Genomic DNA, 26,342 nt, shown 5'->3' with positions numbered 1-26,342 from the left:
ACGCAAAAGCTGCTCAAAATTTCAGAAAATCAGCGCACAAAATTGAGATTTCCACCGACATTCCCTAATTTGAAGATCACTAAGTGTGAAAAAACAGATCGAAGATGTTGATTCGCATCTTCTTTTCGGATTTTGATTTCGCTGTTGTTTTCAGATTTTGATTTCACTATTGTTTTGATTTTGATTTCGGAGCTAAACTTCTGAATTTTAGCTGAAAATTCTAATCTAGGTTTGGAGATCTGGAGATCTAGAGGTTTGATTTCGAAAAATCTGTTGCAGCTATATATTGTTGAAATTTCGAACACTATTGATTTCAAACACTGTTGATTTCGAACACTGTCGAAATTTGCATTGTTGAGATTCAATTTTAGACATAAAAGTGATTATAACTTCAGAATCATGGAAAATATTCCAATTCTGCTGCAGCATAGTGGAGAATGGGATGATAACAATAATTTCATAAATTTTCATGTTGATGCAATTCTAATATAGACCTATTGGAAAGTTGAACAATTTCTCAGAGAAATTGCAAAGCAACTGCAAAAGGACAGTAAAACAATAGTTATTTAGTATGCTATTGCTCAATGATATCCACCAATTACAATTTGCAGCGATATGAGTGTTAGTGTTTACATGAAATTGAAAAAATCAAGTGCAGGGACGACAACACTTCCACTGTGTGTGTCGTTTGCTAAAAACATTATAGCTGCAAGCACCTCCAGTTTCGATGTTGCTCCAATTTCATCAAAAATTGCACAATTTGAAAGAACTGATATGATTACTACGTTTGATGTGCAAGAAGGAGATGATGCCATTTTAGAACTTGATGATGCAAACATCATAACTGATCAATTTCATCAAAATGTTGAAAAAGGACAAATTTATAAAGACAAGAAACCTGCTGGCTCTCGTTATGAAACAGTATGCCGTTAGAGAAAAATGTCAATATCGGGTTCATAAATCATGCCCAAGAAGGTCCGTCTGCATGTTTTCAAGTAAAAAACTATGTGATACCTATATAGTATATAAGTATGCTAAATCAGTATACTATGCGAGTATGGAATTGTATTGGTTTGTCTGTGTTTTTAATCAGTGATACTGGTATAGTATATAAGTATGATATATCAGTATACTATGCGAGTATATAACTGTATTGGTTTGTCTTTGTTATTATCAGTAAAACATAATACCAATATAGTATATATGTATGCTAAATCAGTATACTATGTGAGTATAGAATTGTGCTGCTTTGTCTATATTTTTTATCAGCAAAATATGATACTGATACAGTATATAAGTATACCAACAGAGTATACCATGTGAGTATATAATTGTACAGATTTTTGTGCATGTTTTTTATCAATAAAACATGATACATAACTGTATTTGTATTATAAACAGGTATATCCTTGAATGCGTGGATGAAAGATGCACTTGGATACTTAAAGCATCAAGCCTGCGAGCATCAAATCTTTTCAAAGTGATGGATTTCAATTCTGTCCACAGTTGTTCAACTGATAAGAGATTTTGTTCACAAAAGCAAGTTGTCTCAGCTTTTGTTGCAGCTGTGGTACAAGATAAACTTGTTGACCCGAAAACCATATATACACCAACAGATATCCAGAGAGACATCCAAAAAGCATATGGTATAGACTTAAGCTACATGCAAGCATGGAGATCAAAAGAAAAAGCAATGCAATTATTGAGACGATCACCAAGTGAGTCATACAAGAAAATGCCAACATATCTTTATATGTTAGAGTACGCTAACCCAGGATCAGTGACACGACTACACACTGAAGGAGATGGGAGCTTCTTGTATGCATTCATAGCTATATATGCATCGATTAGAGGATGGGTCTATTGTAGGCTAACAGTTGTAGTTGATGGAAGTTTTTTAAAGTTAACATATAGAGGGACCATACTCACGGCTTCCACGCAAGACGAAGAGGGTAAGAATACAATCCAATTACATTCAGTTAAAGAAACAAAAAATATTTTCAAATATTATATGATACCAGTATGGTACACAAGTATACCAACAGAGTATATAGTTGTTTTGCTACACACCTGCGCGTACCTATAACTATACTACTATATGAAATACTAAATTAATATTTTGTGTACAATCCAATTACATTCAGTTAAAGAAACAAAAAATATTTTCAAATATTATATGATACCAGTATGGTATACAAGTATACCAACAGAGTATATAGTTGTTTTGCTACACACCTGCACGTACCTATAACTATACTACTATATGAAATACTAAATTAATATTTTGTGTACAATCCAATTACATTCAGTTAAAGAAACAAAAAATATTTTCAAATATTATATGATACCAGTATGGTATACAAGTATACCAACAGAGTATATAGTTGTTTTGCTACACACCTGCACCTACCTATGACTATACTACTATTATGAAATGCTAAATTAATATAGTGTGTTGTAATTGATATTTTGTTCTTTGGGTTTACAGGACAAATTCTACCCCTTGCATATGCAATTGTTGATTCGGAAAATGATGCATCGTGGGAATGGTTCTTCGTGCATTTCAGAGAAACCTATGGACAAAGAGAGGGAATGTGCATTGTATCAGACAGGCATGATGCTATATGGAAAGCAACTTCAATTGTCTATCCAGAAGTCCCTCATTGTGCATGTATGTTCCATCTGTGGAACAACATAAAGACAAACTTCAGGAAGAGCCAAAAACAAATCAAAGAAGTATATTTTGCATTAGCAAGTTGGATATGATAAATGGTCCCGGGCGCATTCCAAGGGAAATAGAACCATGACCATGACATCGAATATTGCGGAATCAGTAAATGCAGCAAACAAGCACGCAAGAGACCTCCCAGTTGTGAATTTGCTTGACTTTATGACAACATTGATTCAAAAATGGAATTACATCAATCGGAAGGATGCAGTGGAATCATTTATGAAGATTGGTGCAAAGTATGAAAAAATATTGGCAGATAATACTATCTTATCACAGACGATGATGGTATGCATTTTCAAAATCATAAAAACACTGTATATACTGTATTTTTACTTTTTTACCTTAGTGATTTCACTAAACAACTGAATATTGTTATTTAAAAAATACTATTACTTTATATAGCTAATGACTTTTCTTAATTAAAATTATACTAGGTGTTGTCATCAACTGAATTCTTACATTTAGTAATTGATGGCCAAACAAGAAATGTGGTGCGCCTACATGAAAGAAACTGCACTTGTGGGAGGTTTCAGCTAGACGATATTCCATATCCACATGCAATGGCAGTTATACAAAAATTCCATATGGATTCATACAAGTATTGCTCGGATTACTACAGCATAGACTACTTGCTGAAAATATATGAGATAACAGTAAATCCATTGCCTGATGACACAACGTGGAAAATTCCAGAACATGTCTCTTCGCAGGTGGTATTGCCACCAAAAGGAAAAATCAAACCAGAAAGACCTAAAACGAAGAGAGGCATAGGAGGCTGGGAAGGAAATACAGTTACATGTGCACTATGTGGGAGAAAAGGACACAACCGGAGAACATGCCGAAATATTCCAAAGAGAGATTGATATAATGCTTCAATGTTTTTATAGAACTCATATATCGTAGAATCATAGCATTTGAATTGCAAAAAAATAAAATACATTTCTTGCACTAGACATATATTTGGTATGATGATTCTTTGCGAAATTACTTTTTGGCAACAAATTTATATGGCTACTTGTATTTTCAATAAGAATCTATTTATTTTCTATTTTAGTATATAAAAGTGAGATGCATTTATGTCACAACCCAAACCGAAGGGCCGCGACGGGCACCCGGTGCCTTACTCAACCGAGTACCAACGTAACATATCTTTCTTAACATGTTATCATGAGTAAATGAGCCAGAAAACCCGTCATGAGATAACAAGAATAAAACATAAGGGAATACTCAACATATGAAGACCCAACATGATATACAAACTAATATATGTGACATACGGGCCTATAAGGCCGACATGACCATTAGTAAACTCGAAACATAGGCCGACAAGGCCATACAATTATCCATACACCTGACATCTGTCTACAAGCCTCTAAGAGTATATAAAATCATAAAGGTCGGGACAGGGCCCCGCCATACCAATCGATACATATCCAAAGCATACTGACCAAATAGGCAACTCCGGAGCAAGTGGAGTGCACCAACACCTTCGCTGAGCGGATAGCCTACTAGGAGGGCTGTCAACCTATCAATCGAGACCTGCGGGCATGAAATGCAGCGTCCCCAGGCAAAAGAGACGCCAGTACGAATAAAGTACCAAGTATGTTAGGCAGGAAAGCATAAACAAGAACAATAATGTAAAGAGAGAGATAGAGGAGATACAACCTGTAACATCTGAGTGCCTCTGGGGGTTACTGATATGAAATGCATAATACATATATATACATAAACTTTTTAAAACATTCGCCTCTGTGGGCATCATCATCATCATATCGTACCCGGCCTCAAAGAGGACTCGGTAAAAGCGTACCCGACCATCATAAGGTTCGGTAGAATCGTACCCGGCCACGTGGAGCTCGGTAAACCAACTGATCAGTGGTTGCACAATAGGTGCCGTACCCGGCCGACTATAGCGCGGATCAGTAGAGTAAAATAGATACATATATATAATGCATGCTCGACTCATGGAATCACGTTCTAACCCTTTCGGAGTGATGTAAGGTCATTGCACTTTCAATTAACATTATGGACATCCCTACCATCAATATGAACCTTAGTGAGATTTAAGGATCATACACACTTGTTTAGAATAACTTTATAAGGAAAGAACAACATGGACAACCTTAGTTTCTAGGAGTAGATCCGTTATGAATTAGCGTACCGTTTATGTTCATGTCACTTTAGATCATGCCAAAAGAAAGAAGTAAGTGTCTTAACATACCTTAAACCCGTTGAGTCCTTAATCACTTCCAAGAAACTCTTCAAACAAGTCAACTCAATCTATCATAGTATAAGGAGATTCAAAATCAGTGCTGAGCAAAGGCTAAGTCTATAACTTAAGCTAGTAGCTCGTTTACGTAAATTTTGGAAACATCTCCCTTGTAACAACGGCCTCCTCCAATACCATATACAAACAACAATGACCAGAGCAATCCATCAATACATAATTATCAATATCAAGACACCATATAACAACAACAAGTCACAACTACATTACGACGAGCGGCAAGCTCCGATTGGAATCAGTATACCCCTTATCAATCCTTATAGACTTCTTAATTCAACATAAAAGTATCATTAACATGATAATGAAGTCATTAATCAATGATTCCATCCTTATACCATATATTTATAACAACGAAAATAATCCACAACTTCAACTATCCCCAACTAGCAACTTTATTCACTAGTTCATGTCTAGCCCATCCATTTAACTTAATCAATATCAAGATAACCTTAGTCACAAGCAAGAACACAATATACATACCTCCTACAGTAACTTCAAGTCAAAATCCAAGTTATATTCATTTTACAACAACCCTTAATAGCAATACAACACCATAGAAGTGACTTAAGCTAGTCCAAGTATTATCTTGTAGTTTATCATCCTAACAACTTAACCAACATACAAGAAAGCTTAAGCACAATTAGTAGGCTGTTATACTCACCTTAGACAGCAGCAACAACTTGGAATTTCATCCAAATACAGCCCACAACAATCCTCAATGACAACACAACCTCAAAGAGGTGTTGTTCTTCACTAGAACTAAGTTTTAATATTGAAATATGGTGTAATCGCTTTGGAATCACTTCAAACCCTTGTGGTATATGTTTAGGAGGGTTAGGAGAGGTTTGGAGACGAAATTTAGTTGAAAAATGAGCAAAATAGGCGTCCAAATCATTTATAAATTGAAGTAGGTCAACCACCGCCTAAGTGGGTCCCATTGGGAGCTGCTTGCGCGGTCTTGCAAAAACGCGAATATCTCTCTACTCCGATGTCGTATTGATGAAAGGTTTAATGCGTTATAAACTAGACTTGTAGACCTTCAATTTGGTAGGTATAACACCCCATGATTCCCAGTATATTTGGAGAAATTCTCAGATACATTTGACCTAAGTTTCAGCAAATTTATGAATGTAACTTGTGATGACCTTTGCCAACTCTTGTTCCACAACTTGCTTGCCTTCAAAATGTAGAAAATGAATATCATACGACTAAAATAACTCATATAATAACTTCCTTATCATGTTAATAACCCTAGTCTCACCCTAAAGTACATGTTATAACATTCGAAACTTGTCGACTTTCGACGAAACTTATTTTCTTCAATTGGTTTAGCTTCTAAGATTTCCAACCCTCTTGGTACTCGTTATTCATGATCTTAAATATTTGTAACATCCAAGGTAACATGATTAACTTACTTTATTTGCTTCCAAATATAATCTCATTTCTGAGCTTACATCAATGACTTACAACATACTCTCACGTATGAAAACTTGGGGTGTAACAATTTACATCTAGTTGCTGCAGGAAAAAAGATGTTAAAATATATATGTGATACCCAAGTGGTATATCTGTATACCTTATTGGTATATCTGTATATCTTATTAGTATCAAAATATGTGCAGAAATAGAAGTGGTGCTGCAAATGCAACATTTGTACATACTTTGTTAACAAAATGGGCACGTTTTGCAGCTCATGTCTGTATTGAAGTATAACAAATTGGAAGCCATTTACATGCAGTTATTGTACATCATCAGGTACATTAATACAAGGTGATACCCAAAATTTATATTTGTATACCTCGCTGGTATATAGTGGTATTGCACTAATATGGCTAAAACAAAATATGCACAGAAATACAAATGGTGCACCAGATACAACGTGATACCCAAAATGCGCACGCTTTGCAATTCATGTCAGTACTTATATCTAGTTGCTGAAGGAAAAAAGGTGAGACAAATACAACGTGATACCCAAATGGTATATCAGTATACCTGATTGGTATATAGTTCTACTACACTAATACACAATCTATGTTAAAACTACAGATGAACATTAAAGCTTAGACCATCATCACATTCGAAAGCAGATCATTTAACTTCTGTCACAACTACTTTGTATGTTGTTGGAAGTGTTAGCTTCATCTGCTCCTAATTTTCACTTGCAGAATCCATTAAACCTTACCCTCTGGCAAAGGAATGGACATCGGTATCCTAATAAACCAACAACTTTATGAAAGAAGCCTAAGAAAAGCCTAATAAAACAAGCTGAAATCAGAAACAAAATCAGCAAATTTTCAGCATCAAGAGACATAACTAAACTTATAACCCCCCATGTACTTGAAGAAACCTATACCACATATTCTGAACCAGAATAATTAAATATGACAAAAGAAACATTAGCAGCTGGAAATATTTTATAAAGGCACAAGTTTCCTACAGTCTTGAATCAGCAGAAGGTCATTTACTACTAATAATACCATACTTCACCAAAAACTATTAAAATCCTGCAAAGTTTTCATGATACGATTAACTAAAACCAAAAAGCGACCTATACTACTTCTTGCGTTTCTTTCCACGAGTCTTTTTAGGTGCTACTGGAGCCTCAGATTCACTTGATTCGCCATGCAACTGCTTGTTTCTCCCATAGTGCCAAAACAGTATACCAAACCTAGCTCGAAGACCATCCATATCAAAATTGGCAACAGGGATTGGAAGATCTTCAATAATATACTCAGCAAAGCAAGCAACATATACTCCACAATCTCTGAAATAAAACAAATGAATAGACTATAAAAATCAATTAGAAGTGAAAATGTTAATATGAATGAGGAAAACAAAGTAAAAAAAAGTAACTATTCTTACGAATTTTGCTGTGTTGGCAGATTTGTAATCAGTTCAATCTCAAAAGGATCAGTCAACTTCTTTCCCATGTGCAGACCATTTTCTACTACAATGTCACTTCTTTGGTTATAAAATTCAATACTAACTAGAAATAGGAGGGTCAACACAGCATAAGCCTCTGCCACTTTTTGAATAGCTTTTTTGTGCTTTCGACTAAGTAGCGAGTCATATACGTAAAAACATCTCCTGTGGAATGACACACACCCCAATATCCAATGCCAAATTTCTGCCAAATTAATTGGAAAAATGACATGATCAACCTGGTACCATGGAGTGTTGCAATGCATCCTAAATCCTTTTATGTACTCCATGATATCGTCTGATCTATCAATCAAATGATCTTGTTTCCCACTTTTTACAAATTCTGTGAAAACCCTTTGAATGATATTATTAAAAAGAGTATCTGTAGTTGTGCTTTGATTGGCATATTAATTCCATATTTTGCCTTTTTCCTAAGATAGTAGAATATAATATTCAAGTGCTGCAAAAAATAGAGGAAGAAAACATGACTACCACTAACAATATGAATGAACTACTACAACAACAAAAATAAAAAGCAGTACACATACCGAACTAGAGAGCGGCCTGCCAGAATAGTTTAAGGTATGGAAAACGTCTTATCATCAATCTGTTCAACTTCAAAGTCAAAACTTGGTAGATTCAGTTGGTAGATTCATAGTCTATTGTTACTGCAAACTTGGTAGATTCAGTTGTATAAAGTAAATTGTAGAAGTATGATTTGAAACTTGTTTATTATTCAACAAGACAATTGTTTCCTGCATATTTGTTTTTGTTTGAATGCTTTGGTTTGGTAACTGACAGCTCATGGGCTTGAGCTATTCACTCATTGGGCTCAACTACAAGCCAATCTAAGAGCTTGCAATCCATCAAGCTAGCTACATGGTTTGGATTTGAATTGATTCAAATAACTAAGGGATCATGGGAATTAAATGGGGTCTAATTTCTACTGTTAGTCGACTAATTCAGTTAATGTTGAGCGAGAATCTTTAAAGATTAGGTCTGTGCGTAATGAAATGAATCTGGGTTTAATGTGAAATGGTTATGTTTTTCTTGTTTTAGTCAGTGGAAGTGTTAGAATACATTTAGGACGTTACAATTCAATAAAATTATCATAGTTGTGTAATACTTGTCCCTATTGCCTTTCCTACCAAGTATGAAATCATTGTTTCCATTTTTTTGTAACTTTGGGTTAAATTGCATGCCTCACCATTACTATCAAAATGAATTTGAATAAAGGAAAATATAGTAGGCTCAGCTAATTCTGCTGCGCGAACTTGACAAATCGTCGGCTTTAACTAATGAACTACTAGTAGTTGAGTACAATCCTTTGAATTTTAAGATAAATTGAGGCGTGTCGTCTATAAATGAATTTCATAATCTATGGTCCTCACATTAGTACCAAAACTAGTATAGAAAATACTTTGAACATTCGTAATTAGTGTAGAAAATACTTTGAACATTCGTAGTTTGCTTTAGATGCGTTTATAATAAATTATCGTGACTATGGGTACGGTTCCCGTGGCATAGTCGTGATACATAATCCCAAATTCGGGTGTGCATTTTATGTGACCCGATCGTAACAACTTTAGACAATAATAAAATAAACATGTCGCGAATCGCGGGTGCATTTCATGTAGCGTGATTTGCGGTGTGTTCCAAAACGGCAAGTGTACGACAATTGTAATTTGTTCAAGAAATAATTCCATAAGTCCTAAAATGCGGTTTAAAATAATTAAAAGCGGTTATAAAGTTAAAAATGCACACTAGGTTTAAAACATGTAATAAATCAGATAATTAGGACAATTATTAATAGTTAAGCGACCGTGCTAGAACCATGGAACCCGGAAATGCCTAACACCTTCTCCCGAGTTAACAGAATTTCTTACCAAAAATTTCTGGTTTCGCAGACTTTTAAATAAAGTCAAAATTCTCCTCGATTTGGGATTTAAAATAAACTGGTGACTTGGGACACCTTATAAATTATTTCAAGTGACGACTTTAAATAAATAAAATAATCTCATTTCGATTTATGTCACTTTAACTGGAAAAACTCTCATACCCTCAGGTGTAAAAAGGAGGTGTGACAATATTATCAGCAATATACTATTTACAAGAGTAATCATTCAATGTATATTTTATATTTATGTAGGATATATTATACCACTTATTATATTTATGTACGATATATTATACCACTTATATTTGATTTGTACATCATATACACCTTGTATTTTATGAATATATACATATATTTCATTAAAAAAAATGTTTTGAAGAATACAAAGTAAATTTTCTTGATTTGGTATTTTTTTTTTTTTACTAAATTGATGATTGGGAATTATTGGTGCTTGGAGATTTTATTTCAAATTTGAGATCACGCGGAGTAAATTTAACAAGATAGGTCAAGTGCAGAGAACAAGAAGTGATGCATTCCAATAGGATTTGTGAAGCATCTAAAAGCACAATTCATGTCAAGTCGGTGGAATATCTAAGTTTGGTTGAATATAACATGATGTCCTAGTGAAAAATATCATGACTTGCATACCATCCTTTTGCAATGTATTTTTTCTGTTATAGCTTTGAAATCATAAAAGAGACAATCTTGTAAAGTTTGCGAGTTATCCCCCCGATTTATTATGATTTGCACGTTATCATTTTGAAATATAATTTTTTTCCCTTTGTGTCTTTTAAATCAGAAAAGATAGATATAATGATAATGCGGTTGAGTTTGTGTAAGCCAAAATCTAAATACCCGCACAAAAGTATCATATTTATGCAAATCACCCCACATTGAACAATCATGTGTTAGTAGTCACGAGGCCTAATTCGACCTGCCCAAGTCAAATTTCAAATGTTGTTAGGTGATTGACAGGACAGTCCTATAAGGGGCTGGTCTTTAAATATTGTTTGTATTTTTAGTATATTTAAAAAATAATCTCTCTCGCACACTTGTTGCTTGTCAAAAGTTTCTCTATCGGATTGGTAGATTTTATGTTTGTGACGACCCGGACAGTCGTCTCATGAGTTACCGCTCCGTTTCTCCCATTTCTGCTTCTTTATGCTTCTTATCCGTATTTTATGGTATCGGGTCGGTCGGATCGAATCCAGAATGATTTTGGTAAGATTTGAGACACTTAGTCTCTTTTAAGGGAGTTTGAGTTGAAAAGGTCAACCGGATATTGACTTATGTGTTAGATAGCTCTGATGGTTCGGGTAGCTTCGGGACGTGATTTATGGCTTAGGAGTGTGATCGGAATGGGTTTTGGAGGGTTGGAGTAGTTTTAGGCTTGAATTGGCGAAGTTGATATTTTGGCGATTTCCGGTTGGTAGGCGAGATTTTGATATAGGGGTCGGAATCGAATTCCGAGAGTTGTAGTAGCTCCATCTTGTCATTTGGGATGTGTGTGTAAAATTTCAGGTCATTCGGACGTGGTTTAGTTGGGTGTTTGATCGAAAACGTATTTCGGAAGATTTAGAAACTTAGGATTGAATCCGACGTGATTTGGTAGATTTGATGTTATTTGAGGCGTTTTGATGATTGGAACAATTTTGAATAAGATATTGGGTTATGTTTGTGCTTTTGGTTGAGGTCCTGGGGGCCTCGGGAAAATTTCGGGTGGTCATCGGAGAAGTTGAAAGGTTATTACAGTTGCTGAGATTTTTCTGCTTCTGGTGTTTTCGCACCTGCGGTTTGGGGACCGCAGGTGCGGTGCCACACGTGCGGAAGGGGGAGCCACATAAGCGGATTTAGAGGAAGAGTCAGGAACCGCATACGCGGTATTTGGACCGCACCTACGGAGTCGCAGGTACGGATATTGGATCGCAGATGCGGTTTACGGCTGGTAAGTGAATTCCGCAGAAACGGAGGAGTTGACCGCATATGCGGTACCGTAGAAGCGGATTTTGGACCGCAAATGCGGAAAAGCCTGGGCAGAACATATAAGTAATTTTATCTCGCGAGATTTAGCTATTTCACCATTTTTGACTTCGACTTTGGAGCTTTTTGTGCAATTTGAGAGGGGGATTTCAAGAGAACTTCATTGAGGTAAGGAATTTGGACCTAAAACTCGTTCCTATGCTATTATTTCATGGATTAGGGCTAGAAATTATGGAAAATCAAAGGTTAAAACTGGGGAAACTAGGGCTTGAGAATTTAGGCCTTTAATTGTGGATTTGAAGGACCATTTGGGGTTGGATTTGAGAACTTTTGATATGTATGAACTCGTAAGGAGATAAGGAATCTATTGATGTATAAATTTCTGAATTTCGAGACGTGGGTCCGGGGGTCGGGTTTTGGTAATTTTGGGATTTGCGGCCTTTGTTGATTGTTTTCCCTTGGGCTTTGTTCCCTTAGCATATGTTTACGTACTCATTCTGATTTGGATAGATTCGACGCGCGTGGAGGCCGATTCGAGGGGCAAAGGCGTCGCGAGCTAGAGATTTAGCCGGTTCGAGGTGAGTAATGGTTGTAAATGATGCTCTGGGGGTTTGAAACCCCGGAATTGCACATCGTAGTGCTATGTTGAGGTGAGACACACGCTTGATGACGAGCGTGGGGTCGTGCACTATTGGGGATTGTGACTTGGTCCGGCCCGATTGATGATTTTTCCGCGTATTTGAATGAAAACTATTTGCTATCCTCATTACTTGGGTTGAATGTCATATTTGGGCCTAGTGCCAACTATTTGAACCCTTCGGGAATTTTTATTGATATTTCCTCACTGTTTTTATTTTACACTTGAACTCAGTCCTGTTATTTTTCACTGTTTTCATACTCAGCCATGTTTACTCAGTTTTAAGACTTAAATGATATTTTAAATGATGTTCGGGCTGAGAAACATTATTTACTATTGTCCGAGGGGCTTGTGTGTATTTTTGACTGAGTAAGGCCGATGACTTAGTTGTGAGGATGCAATGATACTGATTTGAGGCCGAGGACCTGAGATATATACACCACGAGGTGGCTTGATTGATATGAGGCCGAGGGCCTAGATTTGATGCCCCGAGATGGCTTGGCTTGGGTCGTAAGGGGCCCCTCCAGGAGTCTGCACACCTCCAGTGAGCGCGGGTACCCATTGTGTTGTGAGATTGAGCTCGAGGGGCCGGTATTGTTTTGAGATTGAGCCCGTTGGGCTGGTATTATTCTGAGATGTTGCCCGAGGGGCGGATTTGTTGATATTGTGCCCGAGGGGCTAACTGCTATTTGTTTACTTTACCTTAACTACCTGTTAATTTCTTGTCTACTTGTTGAAATAGGATTTTCTTGACTTTTCACTGTTTTACAGTTTTTAAATGATTTTACTGCTTCATTATAGAATGTCGTGTGCCTTACGTGTTTTCTTACTTCCAGTCATTATTTACATTTGTTACTCACTGAGTTGGAGTACTCACTTTACTCCCTGCACCCCGTATGCAGATTTAGGCGTAGCTAGTCCCGTTCCAGAGTGCTGATTCATTCCAGCTTCAGGCAGATCTTCGAGGAGTCTTTAGGTAGTTGTTGGTGTTCGCAGCCTGGAGCTCATCCCTATCTATTTCCTTTATGTTCTTGGTTAAGTATTTAAAACTCTGTAGTTACATTTGAGTTCTGTATTGTTAGATGCTCGTGACTTATGACACTCCGGTTAGGGCTGTGTTGGGTTGTACTTCCGCACTTTATTGACATTATCCGCTACTTAGTATTGATATATCATGTTTTAGACTGCTTTTATGTTATTTAACTGATTAAAAAGTGAATTGGGTTTAATTGGCTGGCCTTGTCTTCACGAGAAGCGCCATCACAACCGAGTTCGGGTTTAGGGTCGTGACAATATTATATTTACTTTACCTGTATTGTTAATTATTCATAAACTCTATGAAGTTGACATGACTCTATGATTCTTCAATTGTTCACCAAACTTTGTCGTCATATTGGCATGACTTTGTGTTATCTGCCCTCGACCTATTTATTAAAATTATTCTAAACTCTATTTGGTTGGTATGATTTTGTGTTCTCCAAAATTCTGATTCTCATTTTATCAAACCACTCCAAACATGCTTCAAATGATTTCAAATTTAAAATAAAACTTATAAATAATAAGATAAATGATCCCAATTAAAAATTAGTCAAATGACACCAAAACAAAAAAAATTACTTCATCTTCTTCAACACTTTCTAAGAACTGAGGATAAATTTTTGAGATATTTAAATCAAATCATTAAATATCAGTGTTTGGACAAAATTTAAGCATAATTTTATTTTAGTGTCTAAAAGAATTTTATTTACCAAGTAATATTTATGTACAAGCTCAAACTATTAAAAAACAACCATTGATTCCTTGGTCATGTGCTCCAAGTATCAGTCCAACTACGGACTAACAGATACCTTTATTATTACCTACAGAATTATTCTTCTAAACAGACATAGATTTAGATAAGGGATAATAACTCAATCTTTCTTAACTGGCAAGCAATGCTTGGTTTTATCATCCCTCTGTAGAATACATCTTGCACAATCAGTAGCAAGTAGCAATAATATTTAGGTATAGTTTGACTGGACAAGTACCAAACAAGAATAGATACAAGCAGCCCAAATTATCGATTTTGACAGTAATCAATTATTAACTTTTATTTTTCACCCCAAACAATAATGTTAAGGTTTGAATATTGAAGAAAGTTGGTATTTTTAGTGAAAAAAACCTATTTTGGCAACAAAGTCAAGAACATAAACAATACTTAAGGACCAGTTCCTTAATGGACAACCGGAAGAATATTGGGGAAAAAACAGGAGTACCTATAAAAGTGAAACTATTTACCCTGCCCTACCTATTAAAGAATTCTACCCACTAAATAATTATAATCTCCTACCCATTTAATAAATAAACGGGAATATCAAAATAACTACCCCACGCTTAATGCCCTACCTATAAAAACGCAAAAGTTGTTCAAAATTTCAGAAAATCAGCGCACAAAATTGAGATTTCCACCGACATTCTGTCACGACCACAACCCCGGTCGTGATGGCGCCCAACACACTGCTAGGCAAGCCTGACCAACTAACAACCCTTTCTGTTTTCTTATGAAAATCATTATCAGTTAACACAGTTAAATTGCTAAATAACTCCAATAAGAGTTTAAGACTACGAGTTAAATATGCGGAAAGTCAGATGATAATACCACTACATAGCCCATACAGATCTGGTGTCACAAGTCTCGAGCCTCTAGTACAAGTTTAACAACCTAATACATGTCCATCTAGGAAATACTAATTAATAACAAGGATAGAAGGGAGAGATCAGGGATGCGGACGCCATGCAGCTACCTCGATGCTCCCGGATATGCGCTGCTCAACTGAAATAATCCTCACTTAGCCTCAGATGCACCTGGATCTGCACGCAAGGTGCAGGGAGTAATGTGAGTACTCCGACCCAGTAAGTAATAAGCATAAATAATGACTGGAAATAAGAAATCACGGAAAACACAGAGTAATCTACACTGCGGCAGTTTAAAAACAAGTAATATAAGAGTAATAAACCAATGGAAACGAAATGTAGAAATACTACAACAAATAAGCAGTTAAGTGACAGACATATAAAGAGAAATCAACACATAGAACGGTACCCTATAGTACCCGCTGCGGCGTGCAGCCCGCTCCATTTATTTATCGTCGACGACGCTCACTGGGGGTGTGCAGACTCCGGGAGGGGCCCCTTGCGGCCCAAGCGCAATATCAAGCCATCTCGTAACATCAAATATAAGCCCTCAACCTCATATCAATATTAGTATAACACTGCTGTGGCGCGCAGCCCGATCCCATAGTATCCTCACATCTGGCCCTTGGCTGTACTCAGTCCAGAAATTATATAAGCTCCTCGGGCAATAGTAAAATAGTAGTTCTCAGCCCAAAACATCATCTAATATATCTTTTAGTTTCAAAAATCGAGTAAAAGTGGCTGAGTTGTAAGACAGTAGAAAACGGTACTACTGAGTTCAAGTAGTAAGTCAAACAGTGATGAAATAGTAAATAAACTCCTCGGAGGGTTCAAAGAATTGGCAAGAAGCCCAAATATGACAATCAGTCCAAATAATGATGATAACAAATAAGCTTTCATCAAATACGCAGTAGAAGCATCACTCGGGACGGACCAAGTCACAATCCCCAATAGTAAACGACCCGCGCACAACATCAAGCGCGTGTCTCACTTCAATATAGCACTACTATGTGCAAATCCGGGGTTTCAAACTCTCAGGACATCATTTACATTCATTACTCACCTCAAGCAGGCTGAAATCCTAGCTCGCTACTTCCTTGCCTCGCAAATCAACCTCCTCGGGCGTCGAATCTGATCAAAACCACAAGTAATATGTTACAATAGGCTAAGGGAATACAACCCAATCGAAAAGACTCGAAAAATATCGAAAATCACGAAGTTGGCAAAACCCGAGCCTCGGGCCCACTTCTCGAAAAATCAGAAAATTGACATCGCCGGATTCCTTATCTCACCACGAGTCTATACATATCAAATTTACCAAAATCCGAGATCAAATGCTCCCTCAAACCCCCAAACTTCTATTTCAAAAGTCAAGCCCTAATCCTTTCCTTTTTAATCAAATTTCCATGAATTTAGATGTTGAATCTACAATTAAATGACGTTTCTAGGCCATAGGACTCACCTCCAATCGATTCCCAGTCAAAACCCTCTTTAATACTCGTCAAAAGCTCCCAAGGTTACTCAACAATGGAGGAAATGGGACTTGGTTCGCGGGTGAAATGTTTATTAAAACCCTTCTGTCAGCCCAGATTTTACTCTATGTGATCGCATCCAAGCCTCTGCGATCGCATAGCTCAACTTTCACAGGCCTCCAAAATGTCCTATGCGAACGCGACCCCTTAACTGCGATCGCACTGCTTCACCAATCAAACCTACGCCCGATCGCATACACTACTCCGCGATCGCATTGAACAAAGTACCCCTCAGAACCTCAGGTTCATTTAACACTACGCGATAGCATTACTTCTCATGCGATCGCAAGGAACAACCTCCTCAACCTATGTGATCGCATACCCTATTCCGCAATCACATTGAGCAATCAGAATGGCCTTCCCCAAACCTTCTATGCGATCGCAATTTCACTCCTACGATCGCAGAGAACAAAAATGTTCTGCAACACTCAGCTGAAATCTGCAACTTCAAAAACCAAGATTGGTTCGATTGACCATCCGAAATCACCCCGTGGCCCCCGGGACCTCAACCAAAAGTGCCAACCCATCCTAAAACATCATTCAAACTTGTTCCAATCATCAAAACACCACAAACAACATCAGAACCATCAAATTACATCACATTCAAGCCTAAATTTCTTAAAAACTTCCGAAATACGTATTTGATCAAAAACCCGACCAAAACACCTCCGAATGATCTGAAATTTTGCACACACATCCAAAATTACCTAACGAAGCTATTGCAACTCTCGGAATTCCATTCCGACCCCCGTATCAAAATCTCACCTACCAACCGGAATTCGCCAAAATACTAACTTCGCCAATTCAAGCCTAATTCTACTCCGGACCTCCAAAATCAATTCCGGTTACACTCCTAAGCCACATATAAACCCCCGAAGCTAACCAAATCACCGGAAATCACATCCGAGCCCTCTAACACATAAGTCAACATTCGGTTGACTTTTCCAACTTAAGCCTTCTTAAAAGAGACTAAGCGTCTCATTTCTTACCAAAATCCTCTCCGAACTCAAACTAATCAACCCGGTCACATAAAAAATGGATAACAAAGCATAAAGAAGCTGAAATGGGGTAAAACGGAGCGGTAACTCATGAGACGACTGGCCGGGTCGTCACACATTCCCTAATTTGAAGATCACTAAGTGTGAAAAAACAGATCGAAGATGTTGATTCGCATCTTCTTTTTGGATTTTGATTTCGCTGTTGTTTTCAGATTTTGATTTCGTTGTTGTTTTGATTTTGATTTCGGAGCTAAACTTCTGGATTTTAGCTGAAAATTGTAATCTAGGTTTGGAGATCTGGAGATCTAGAGGTTTGATTTCGAAAAATCTGTTGCAGCTATATATTGTTGAAATTTCGAACACTATTGATTTCGAACACTGTTGATTTCGAACACTGTCGAAATTTGCATTGTTGAGATTCAATTTTAGACATAAAAGTGATTATAACTTCAGAATCATGGAAAATATTCCAATTCTGCTGCAGCATAGTGGAGAATGGGATGATAACAATAATTTCATAAATTTTCATGTTGATGCAATTCTAATATAGACCTATTGGAAAGTTGAACAATTTCTCAGAGAAATTGCAAAGCAACTGCAAAAGGACAGTAAAACAATAGTTATTTAGTATGCTATTGCTCAATGATATCCACCAATTACAATTTGCAGCGATATGAGTGTTAGTGTTTACATGAAATTGAAAAAATCAAGTGCAGGGACGACAACACTTCCACTGTGTGTGTCGTTTGCTAAAAACACTATAGCTGCAAGCACCTCCAGTTTCGATGTTGCTCCAATTTCATCAGAAATTGCACAATTTGAAAGAACTGATATGATTACTACGTTTGATGTGCAAGAAGGAGATGATGCCATTTTAGAACTTGATGATGCAAACATCATAACTGATCAATTTCATCAAAATGTTGAAAAAGGACAAATTTATAAAGACAAGAACCTGCTGGCTCTCGTTAGGAAACAGTATGCCGTTAGAGAAAAATGTCAATATCGGGTTCATAAATCATGCCCAAGAAGGTCCGTCTGCATGTTTTCAAGTAAAAAACTATGTGATACCTATATAGTATATAAGTATGCTAAATCAGTATACTATGCGAGTATGGAATTGTATTGGTTTGTCTTGTGTTTTTAATCAGTGATACTGGTATAGTATATAAGTATGATATATCAGTATACTATGCGAGTATATAACTGTATTGGTTTGTCTTTGTTATTATCAGTAAAACATAATACCAATATAGTATATATGTATGCTAAATCAGTATACTATGTGAGTATAGAATTGTGCTGCTTTGTCTATATTTTTTATCAGCAAAATATGATACTGATACAGTATATAAGTATACCAACAGAGTATACCATGTGAGTATATAATTGTACGGATTTTTGTGTGTGTTTTTTATCAATAAAACATGATACATAACTGTATTTGTATTATAAATAGGTATATCCTTGAATGCGTGGATGAAAGATGCACTTGGATACTTAAAGCATCAAGCCTGCGAGCATCAAATCTTTTCAAAGTGACGGATTTCAATTCTGTCCACAGTTGTTTAACTGATAAGAGATTTTGTTCACAAAAGCAAGCTGTCTCAGCTTTTGTTGCAGCTGTGGTACAAGATAAACTTGTTGACCCGAAAACCATATATACACCAACAGATATCCAGAGAGACATCCAAAAAGCATATGGTATGGACTTAAGCTACATGCAAGCATGGAGATCAAAAGAAAAAGCAATGCAATTATTGAGACGATCACCAAGTGAGTCATACAAGAAAATGCCAACATATCTTTATATGTTAGAGTACGCTAACCCAGGATCAGTGACACGACTACACACTGAAGGAGATGGGAGCTTCTTGTATGCATTCATAGCTATATATGCATCGATTAGAGGATGGGTCTATTGTAGGCTAACAGTTGTAGCTGATGGAAGTTTTTTAAAGACAACATATAGAGGGACCATACTCACGGCTTCCACGCAAGACACAGAGGGTAAGAATACAATCCAATTACATTCAGTTAAAGAAACAAAAAATATTTTCAAATATTATATGATACCAGTATGGTATACAAGTATACCAACAGAGTATATAGTTGTTTTGCAAGACAGCTGCGCGTACCTATAACTATACTACTATATGAAATACTAAATTAATATTTTGTGTACAATCCAATTACATTCAGTTAAAGAAACAAAAAATATTTTCAAATATTATATGATACCAGTATGGTATACAAGTATACCAACAGAGTATATAGTTGTTTTGCTACACACCTGCACCTACCTATGACTATACTACTATATGAAATGCTAAATTAATATAGTGTGTTGTAATTGATATTTTGTTCTTTGGGTTTACAGGACAAATTCTACCCCTCGCATATGCAATTGTTGATTCGGAAAATCATGCATCGTGGGAATGGTTCTTCGTGCATTTCAGAGAAACCTATGGACAAAGAGAGGGAATGTGCATTGTATCAGACAGGCATGATGCTATATGGAAAGCAACTTCAATTGTCTATCCAGAAGTCCCTCATTGTGCATGTATGTTCCATCTGTGGAACAACATAAAGACAAACTTCAGGAAGAGCCAAAAACAAATCAAAGAAGTATATTTTGCATTAGCAAGTTGGATATGATAAATGGTCCCGGGCGCATTCCAAGGGAAATAGAACCATGACCATGACATCGAATATTGCGGAATCAGTAAATGCAGCAAACAAGCACGCAAGAGACCTCCCAGTTGTGAATTTGCTTGACTTTATGACAACATTGATTCAAAAATGGAATTACATCAATCGGAAGGATGCAGTGGAATCATTTATGAAGATTGGTGCAAAGTATGAAAAAATATTGGCAGATAATACTATCTTATCACAGACGATGATGGTATGCATTTTCAAAATCATAAAAACACTGCATATACTGTATTTTTACTTTTTTACCTTAGTGATTTCACTAAACAACTGAATATTGTTATTTAAAAAATACTATTACTTTATATAGCTAATGACTTCTCTTAATTAAAATTATACTAGGTGTTGCCATCAACTGAATTCTTACATTTAGTAATTGATGGCCAAACAAGAAATGTGGTGCGCCTACATGAAAGAAACTGCACTTGTGGGAGGTTTCAGATAGACGACATTCCATGTCCACATGCAATGGCAGTTATACAAAAATTCCATATGGATTCATACAAGTATTGCTCGGATTACTACAGCATAGACTACTTGCTGAAAATATATGAGATAACAGTAAATCCATTGCCTGATGAAACAACGTGGCAAATTCCAGAACATGTCTCTTCGCAGGTGGTATTGCCACCAAAAGGAAAAATCAAACCAGAAAGACCTAAAAAGAAGAGAGGCATAGGAAGCTGGGAAGGAAATACAGTTACATGTGCACTATGTGGGAGAAAAGGACACAACCGGAGAACATGCCGAAATATTCCAAAGAGAGATTGATATAATGCTTCAATGTTTTTATAGAACTCATATATCATAGAATCATAGCATTTGAATTGCAAAAAAATAAAATGCATTTCTTGCACTAGACATATATTTGGTATGATGATTCTTTGCGAAATTACTTTTTGGCAACAAATTTATATGGCTACTTGTATTTTCAATAAGAATCTATTAATTTTCTATTTTAGTATATAAAAGTGGGATGCATTTATGTCACAACCCAAACCGAAGGGCCGCAATGGGCACCCGGTGCCTTACTCAACCGAGTGCCAACATAACATATCTTTCTTAACATGTTATCATGAGTAAATGAGCCAGAAAATCCGTCATGAGATAAGAAAAATAAAACATAAGGGAATACTCAACATATGAAGACCCAACATGATATACAAACTAATATATGTGACATACGGTCCTATAAGGCCGACATGACCATTAGTAAACTCGAAACATAGGCCGACAAGGCCATACAATTATCCATACACCTGACATCTGTCTACAAGCCTCTAAGAGTATATAAAATCATAAAGGTCGGGACAGGGCCCCGCCATACAAATCGATACATATCCAAAGCATACTGACCAAATAGGCAACTCCGGAGCAAGTGGAGTGCACCAACACCTTCGCTGAGCGGATAGCCTACTAGGAGGACTGTCAACCTATCAATCGAGACCTGCGGGCATGAAATGCAGCGTCCCCAGGCAAAAGGGACGTCAGTACGAATAAAGTACCGAGTATGTTAGGCAGGAAAGCTTAAACAAGAACAGTAATGTAAAGAGAGAGATAGAGGAGATACAACCTGTAACATCTGAGTGCCTCTGGGGGTTACTGATATGAAATGCATAATACATATATATACATAAACTTTTTAAAACATTCGCCTCTGTGGGCATCATCATCATCATATCGTACCCGGCCTCAAAGAGGACTCGGTAAAAGCGTACCCGACCATCATAAGGTTCGGTAGAATCGTACCCGACCACGTAGAGCTCGGTAAAACAGTGGTTGCACAATAGGTGTCATACCCGGTCGACTATAGCGCGGCTCAGTAGAGTAAAATAGATACATATATATAATGCATGCTCGACTCATGGAATCACGTTCTAACCCTTTCGGAGTGATGTAAGGTCATTGCACCTTCAATTAACACTATGGACATGCCTACTATCAATATGAACCTTAGTGGGATTTAAGGATCATACACACTTGTTTAGAATAACTTTATAAGGAAATAACAACATGGACAACCTTAGTTTCTAGGAGTAGATCCGTTATGAATTAGCGTACCGTTTATGTTCATGTCACTTTAGATCATGCCAAAAGAAAGAAGTAAGTGCCTTAACATACCTTAAACCCGTTGAGTCCTTAATCACTTCCAAGCAACTCTTCAAACAAGTCAACTCAATCTATCATAGTATAAGGAGATTCAAAATCAGTGCTGAGCAAAGGCTAAGTCTATAACTTAAGCTAGTAGCTCGTTTACGTAAATTTTGGCAGCATCTCCCTTGTAACAAGGGCCTCCTCCAATACCATATACAAACAACAATGACCAAAGCAATCCATCAATACATAATTATCAATATCAAGACACCATATAACAACAACAAGTCACAACTACATTACGACGAGCGGCAAGCTCCGATTGGAATCCGTATACCCCTTATCAATCCTTATAGACTTCTTACTTCAACATAAAAGTATCATTAACATGATAATGAAGTCATTAATCAATGATTCCAGCCTTATACCATATATTTATAACAACGAAAATAATCCACAACTTCAACTATCCCCAACTAGCAACTTTATTCACTAGTTCATGTCTAGCCCATCCATTTAACTTAATAAATATCAAGATAACCTTAGGCACAAGCAAGAACACAATATACATACCTCCTACAGTAACTTCAAGTCAAAATCCAAGTTATATTCATTTTACAACAACCCTTAATAGCAATACAACACCATAGAAGTGACTTAAGCTAGTCCAAGTATTATCTTGTAGTTTATCATCCTAACAACTTAACCAACATACAAGCAAGCTTAAGCACAATTAGTAGGCTGTTATACTCACCTTAGACAGCAGCAACAACTTGGAATTTCATCCAAATACAGCCCACAACAATCCTCAATGACAACACAACCTCAAAGAGGTGTTGTTCTTCACTAGAACTAAGTTTTAATATTGAAATATGGTGTAATCGCTTTGGAATCACTTCAAACCCTTGTGGTATATGTTTAGGAGGGTTAGGAGAGGTTTGGAGACGAAATTTAGTTGAAAAATGAGCAAAAATAGGCGTCCAAATCGTTTATAAATTGAAGTAGGTCAACCACCGCCTAAGTGGGTCCCATTGGGAGCTGCTTGCGCGGTCTTGTGAAAATGCGAATATCTCTCTACTCTGATGTCGTATTGACGAACGGTTTAATGAGTTATAAACTAGACTTGTAGACCTTCAATTTGGTAGGTATAACACCCCATGATTCCAAGTATATTTGGAGAAATTCTCAGATACATTTGACCTAAATTTCAGCAAATTTATGAATGTAACTTGTGATGACCTTTGCCAACTCTTGTTCCACAACTTGCTTGCCTTCAAAATGTTGAAAATGAATATCATACGACTAAAATAACTCATATAATAACCTCCTTATCATGTTAATAACCCTAGTCTCACCCCAAAGTACATGTTATAACATTCGAAACTTGTCGACTTTCGACGAAACTTATTTTCTTCAATTGGTTTAGCTTCTAAGATTTCCAACCCTCTTGGTACTCGTTATTCATGATCTTAAATATTTGTAACATCCAAGGTAACATGATTAACTTACTTTATTTGCTTCTAAATATAATCTCATTTCCGAGCTTACATCAATGACTTACGACATACTCTCATGTATGAAAACTTGGGGTGTAACAATTTACATCTAGTTGCTGCAGGAAAAAAGATGTTAAAATATATATGTGATACTCAAGTGGTATATTTGTATACCTTATTGGTATATCTGTATATCTTATTGGTATCAAAATATGTGCAGAAATAGAAGTGGTGCTGCAAATGCAACATTTGTACATACTTTGTTAACAAAATGGGCACGTTTTGCAGCTCATGTCTGTATTGAAGTATCACAAATTGGAAGTCATTTACATGCAGTTATTGTACATCATCAGGTACATTAATACAAGGTGATACCCAAATGTTATATTTGTATACCTCGCTGGTATATAATGGTATTGCACTAATATGGCTAAAACAAAATATGCGCAGAAATACAAATGGTGCACCAGATACAATGTGATACCCAAAATGCGCACGCTTTGCAACTCATGTCAGTACTTACATCTAGTTGCTGAAGGAAAAAAGGTGAGACAAATACAACGTGATACCCAAATGGTATATCAGTATACCTGATTGGTATATTGTTCTACTACACTAATACACAATCTATACTAAAACTACAGATGAACATTAAAGCTTAGACCATCATCACATTCGAAAGAAGATCATTTAACTTCTGTCACAACTACTTTGTATGTTGTTGGAAGTATTAGCTTCATCTGCCCCTAATTTTCACTTGCAGAATCCATTAAACCTTACCCTCTAGCAAAGGAATGGACCTCGGTATCCTAATAAACCAACAACTATATGGAAGAAGCCTAAGAAAAGCCCAATAAAACAAGTTGAAATCAGAAATAAAATCAGCAAATTTTCAGCATCAAGAGACATAACTAAACTGATAACCCCCATGTACTTGAAGAAATCTATGCCACATATTCTGAACCAGAATAATTAAATATGACAAAAGAAACATTAGCAGCTGGAAATATTTTATAAAGGCACAAGTTTCCTACAGTCTTGAATCAGCAGAAGGTCATTTACTACTAATAATACCATACTTCACCAAAAACTATTAAAATCCTGCAAAGTTTTCATGATACGATTAACTAAAACCAAAAAGAGACCTATACTACTTCTTGCGTTTCTTTCCACGAGTCTTTTTAGGTGCTACTGGAGCCTCAGATTCACTTGATTCGCCATGCAACTGCTTGTTCCTCCCATAGTGCCACAACAGTACCAAACATCTAGCTCGAAGACCATCCATATCAAAATTGGCAACAGGGATTGGAAGATCTTCAATAATATACTCAGCAAAGCAAGCAACATATACTCCACAATCTCTGAAATAAAACAAATGAATAGACTATAAAAATCAATTAGAAGTGAAAATGTTAATATGAATGAGGAAAACAAAGTAAAAAAAAGTAACTATTCTTACGAATTTTGCTCTGTTGGCAGATTTGTAATCAGTTCAATCTCAAAAGGATCAGTCAACTTCTTTCCCATGTGCAGACCATTTTCTACTACAATGTCACTTCTTTGGTTATAAAATTCAATACTAACTAGAAATAGGGGGATCAACACAGCATAAGCCTCTGCCACTTTTTGAATAGCTTTTTTGTGCTTTCGACTACGTAGCGAGTCATATACGTAAAAACATCTCCTGTGGAATGACACACACCCCAATATCCAATGCCAAATTTCTGCCAAATTAATTGGAAAAATGACATGATCAACCTGGTGCCATGGAGTGTTGCAATGCATCCTAAATCCTTTCATGTACTCCATGATATCGTCTGATCTATCAATCAAATGATCTTGTTTCCCACCTTTTACAAATTCTGTGAAAACCCTTTGAATGATATTATTAAAAAGAGTATTTGTAGTTGTGACTTTGATTGGCATATTAATTCCATATTTCGCCTTCTTCCTAAGATAGTAGAATATAATATTCAAGTGCTGCAAAAAAGAGAGGAAGAAAACATGACTACCACTAACAATATGAATGAACTACTACAACAACAAAAATAAAAAGCAGTACACATACCGAACTAGAGAGCGGCCTGCCAGAATAGTTTAAGGTATGGAAAAACGTCTTATCATCAATCTGTTCAACTTCAAAGTCAAAACAAGGCTCTAGATTTTGATCACCAGGTAAATACACTTCCTTATTTCGTATAAAAGAAGATATGGATAAGAACTATAACAACAAACATTAAGAAAAAATGAAAACAAAAGTACATGGAAACGAATATGCACTCTCCCAATTGCATGTTTGCTTCAACAAAGTTTGAGAATGCAGTCGTAGCTTAAAATCAACAGTCTCTGAAATGTCATTTACAAATGGAAATCTTCCTTT

The 26,342-nt window shown here is 36.4% G+C and overlaps 2 protein-coding genes across 2 annotated transcripts; both read left to right on the top strand.

The window, feature by feature from the left end:
- The first annotated feature begins 615 nt into the window (after positions 1-615).
- Positions 616-3,594, top strand: LOC142163264 (uncharacterized). The gene is made up of 6 exons (XM_075220535.1): positions 616-921; positions 1,270-1,319; positions 1,402-1,952; positions 2,489-2,671; positions 2,835-3,016; positions 3,166-3,594. The coding sequence occupies exons 1-6, from the start codon at positions 616-618 to the stop codon at positions 3,592-3,594; spliced, it is 1,701 nt and encodes a 566-aa protein (XP_075076636.1).
- A 14,736-nt stretch (positions 3,595-18,330) lies between these two features.
- LOC142163263 (uncharacterized) lies at positions 18,331-21,143 on the top strand. The gene is made up of 5 exons (XM_075220533.1): positions 18,331-18,635; positions 19,117-19,667; positions 20,038-20,220; positions 20,384-20,565; positions 20,715-21,143. Exons 1-5 carry the CDS (start codon positions 18,331-18,333, stop codon positions 21,141-21,143), a joined length of 1,650 nt encoding a protein of 549 aa, XP_075076634.1.
- The last annotated feature ends 5,199 nt before the right edge of the window (positions 21,144-26,342 follow it).

This window comes from Nicotiana tabacum, chromosome 8, assembly GCF_000715075.1.
Source record: "Nicotiana tabacum cultivar K326 chromosome 8, ASM71507v2, whole genome shotgun sequence".
In the NCBI taxonomy this organism is placed as follows: Eukaryota; Viridiplantae; Streptophyta; class Magnoliopsida; order Solanales; family Solanaceae; genus Nicotiana; species Nicotiana tabacum.
The sequence above is the reverse complement of the archived record's forward strand: the minus strand, read 5'-3'. Positions and strand labels throughout refer to the sequence as shown.

Excerpts from the sequence above, each read along its gene's own strand:
- LOC142163264 (XM_075220535.1), top strand. The coding sequence starts at position 616 with ATGAGTGTTAGTGTTTACATGAAATTGAAAAAATCAAGTGCAGGGACG. Across the intron at positions 922-1,269 it reads CTGGCTCTCGTTATGAAACA|CAAAATATGATACTGATACA; the intron begins GTATGCCGTTAG and ends ATTTTTTATCAG. Across the intron at positions 1,320-1,401 it reads ATACCAACAGAGTATACCAT|GTATATCCTTGAATGCGTGG; the intron begins GTGAGTATATAA and ends TATTATAAACAG.
- LOC142163263 (XM_075220533.1), top strand. The coding sequence starts at position 18,331 with ATGAGTGTTAGTGTTTACATGAAATTGAAAAAATCAAGTGCAGGGACG. Across the intron at positions 19,668-20,037 it reads TTCCACGCAAGACACAGAGG|GACAAATTCTACCCCTCGCA; the intron begins GTAAGAATACAA and ends TTGGGTTTACAG. Across the intron at positions 20,221-20,383 it reads AGAAGTCCCTCATTGTGCAT|TAAATGCAGCAAACAAGCAC; the intron begins GTATGTTCCATC and ends TTGCGGAATCAG.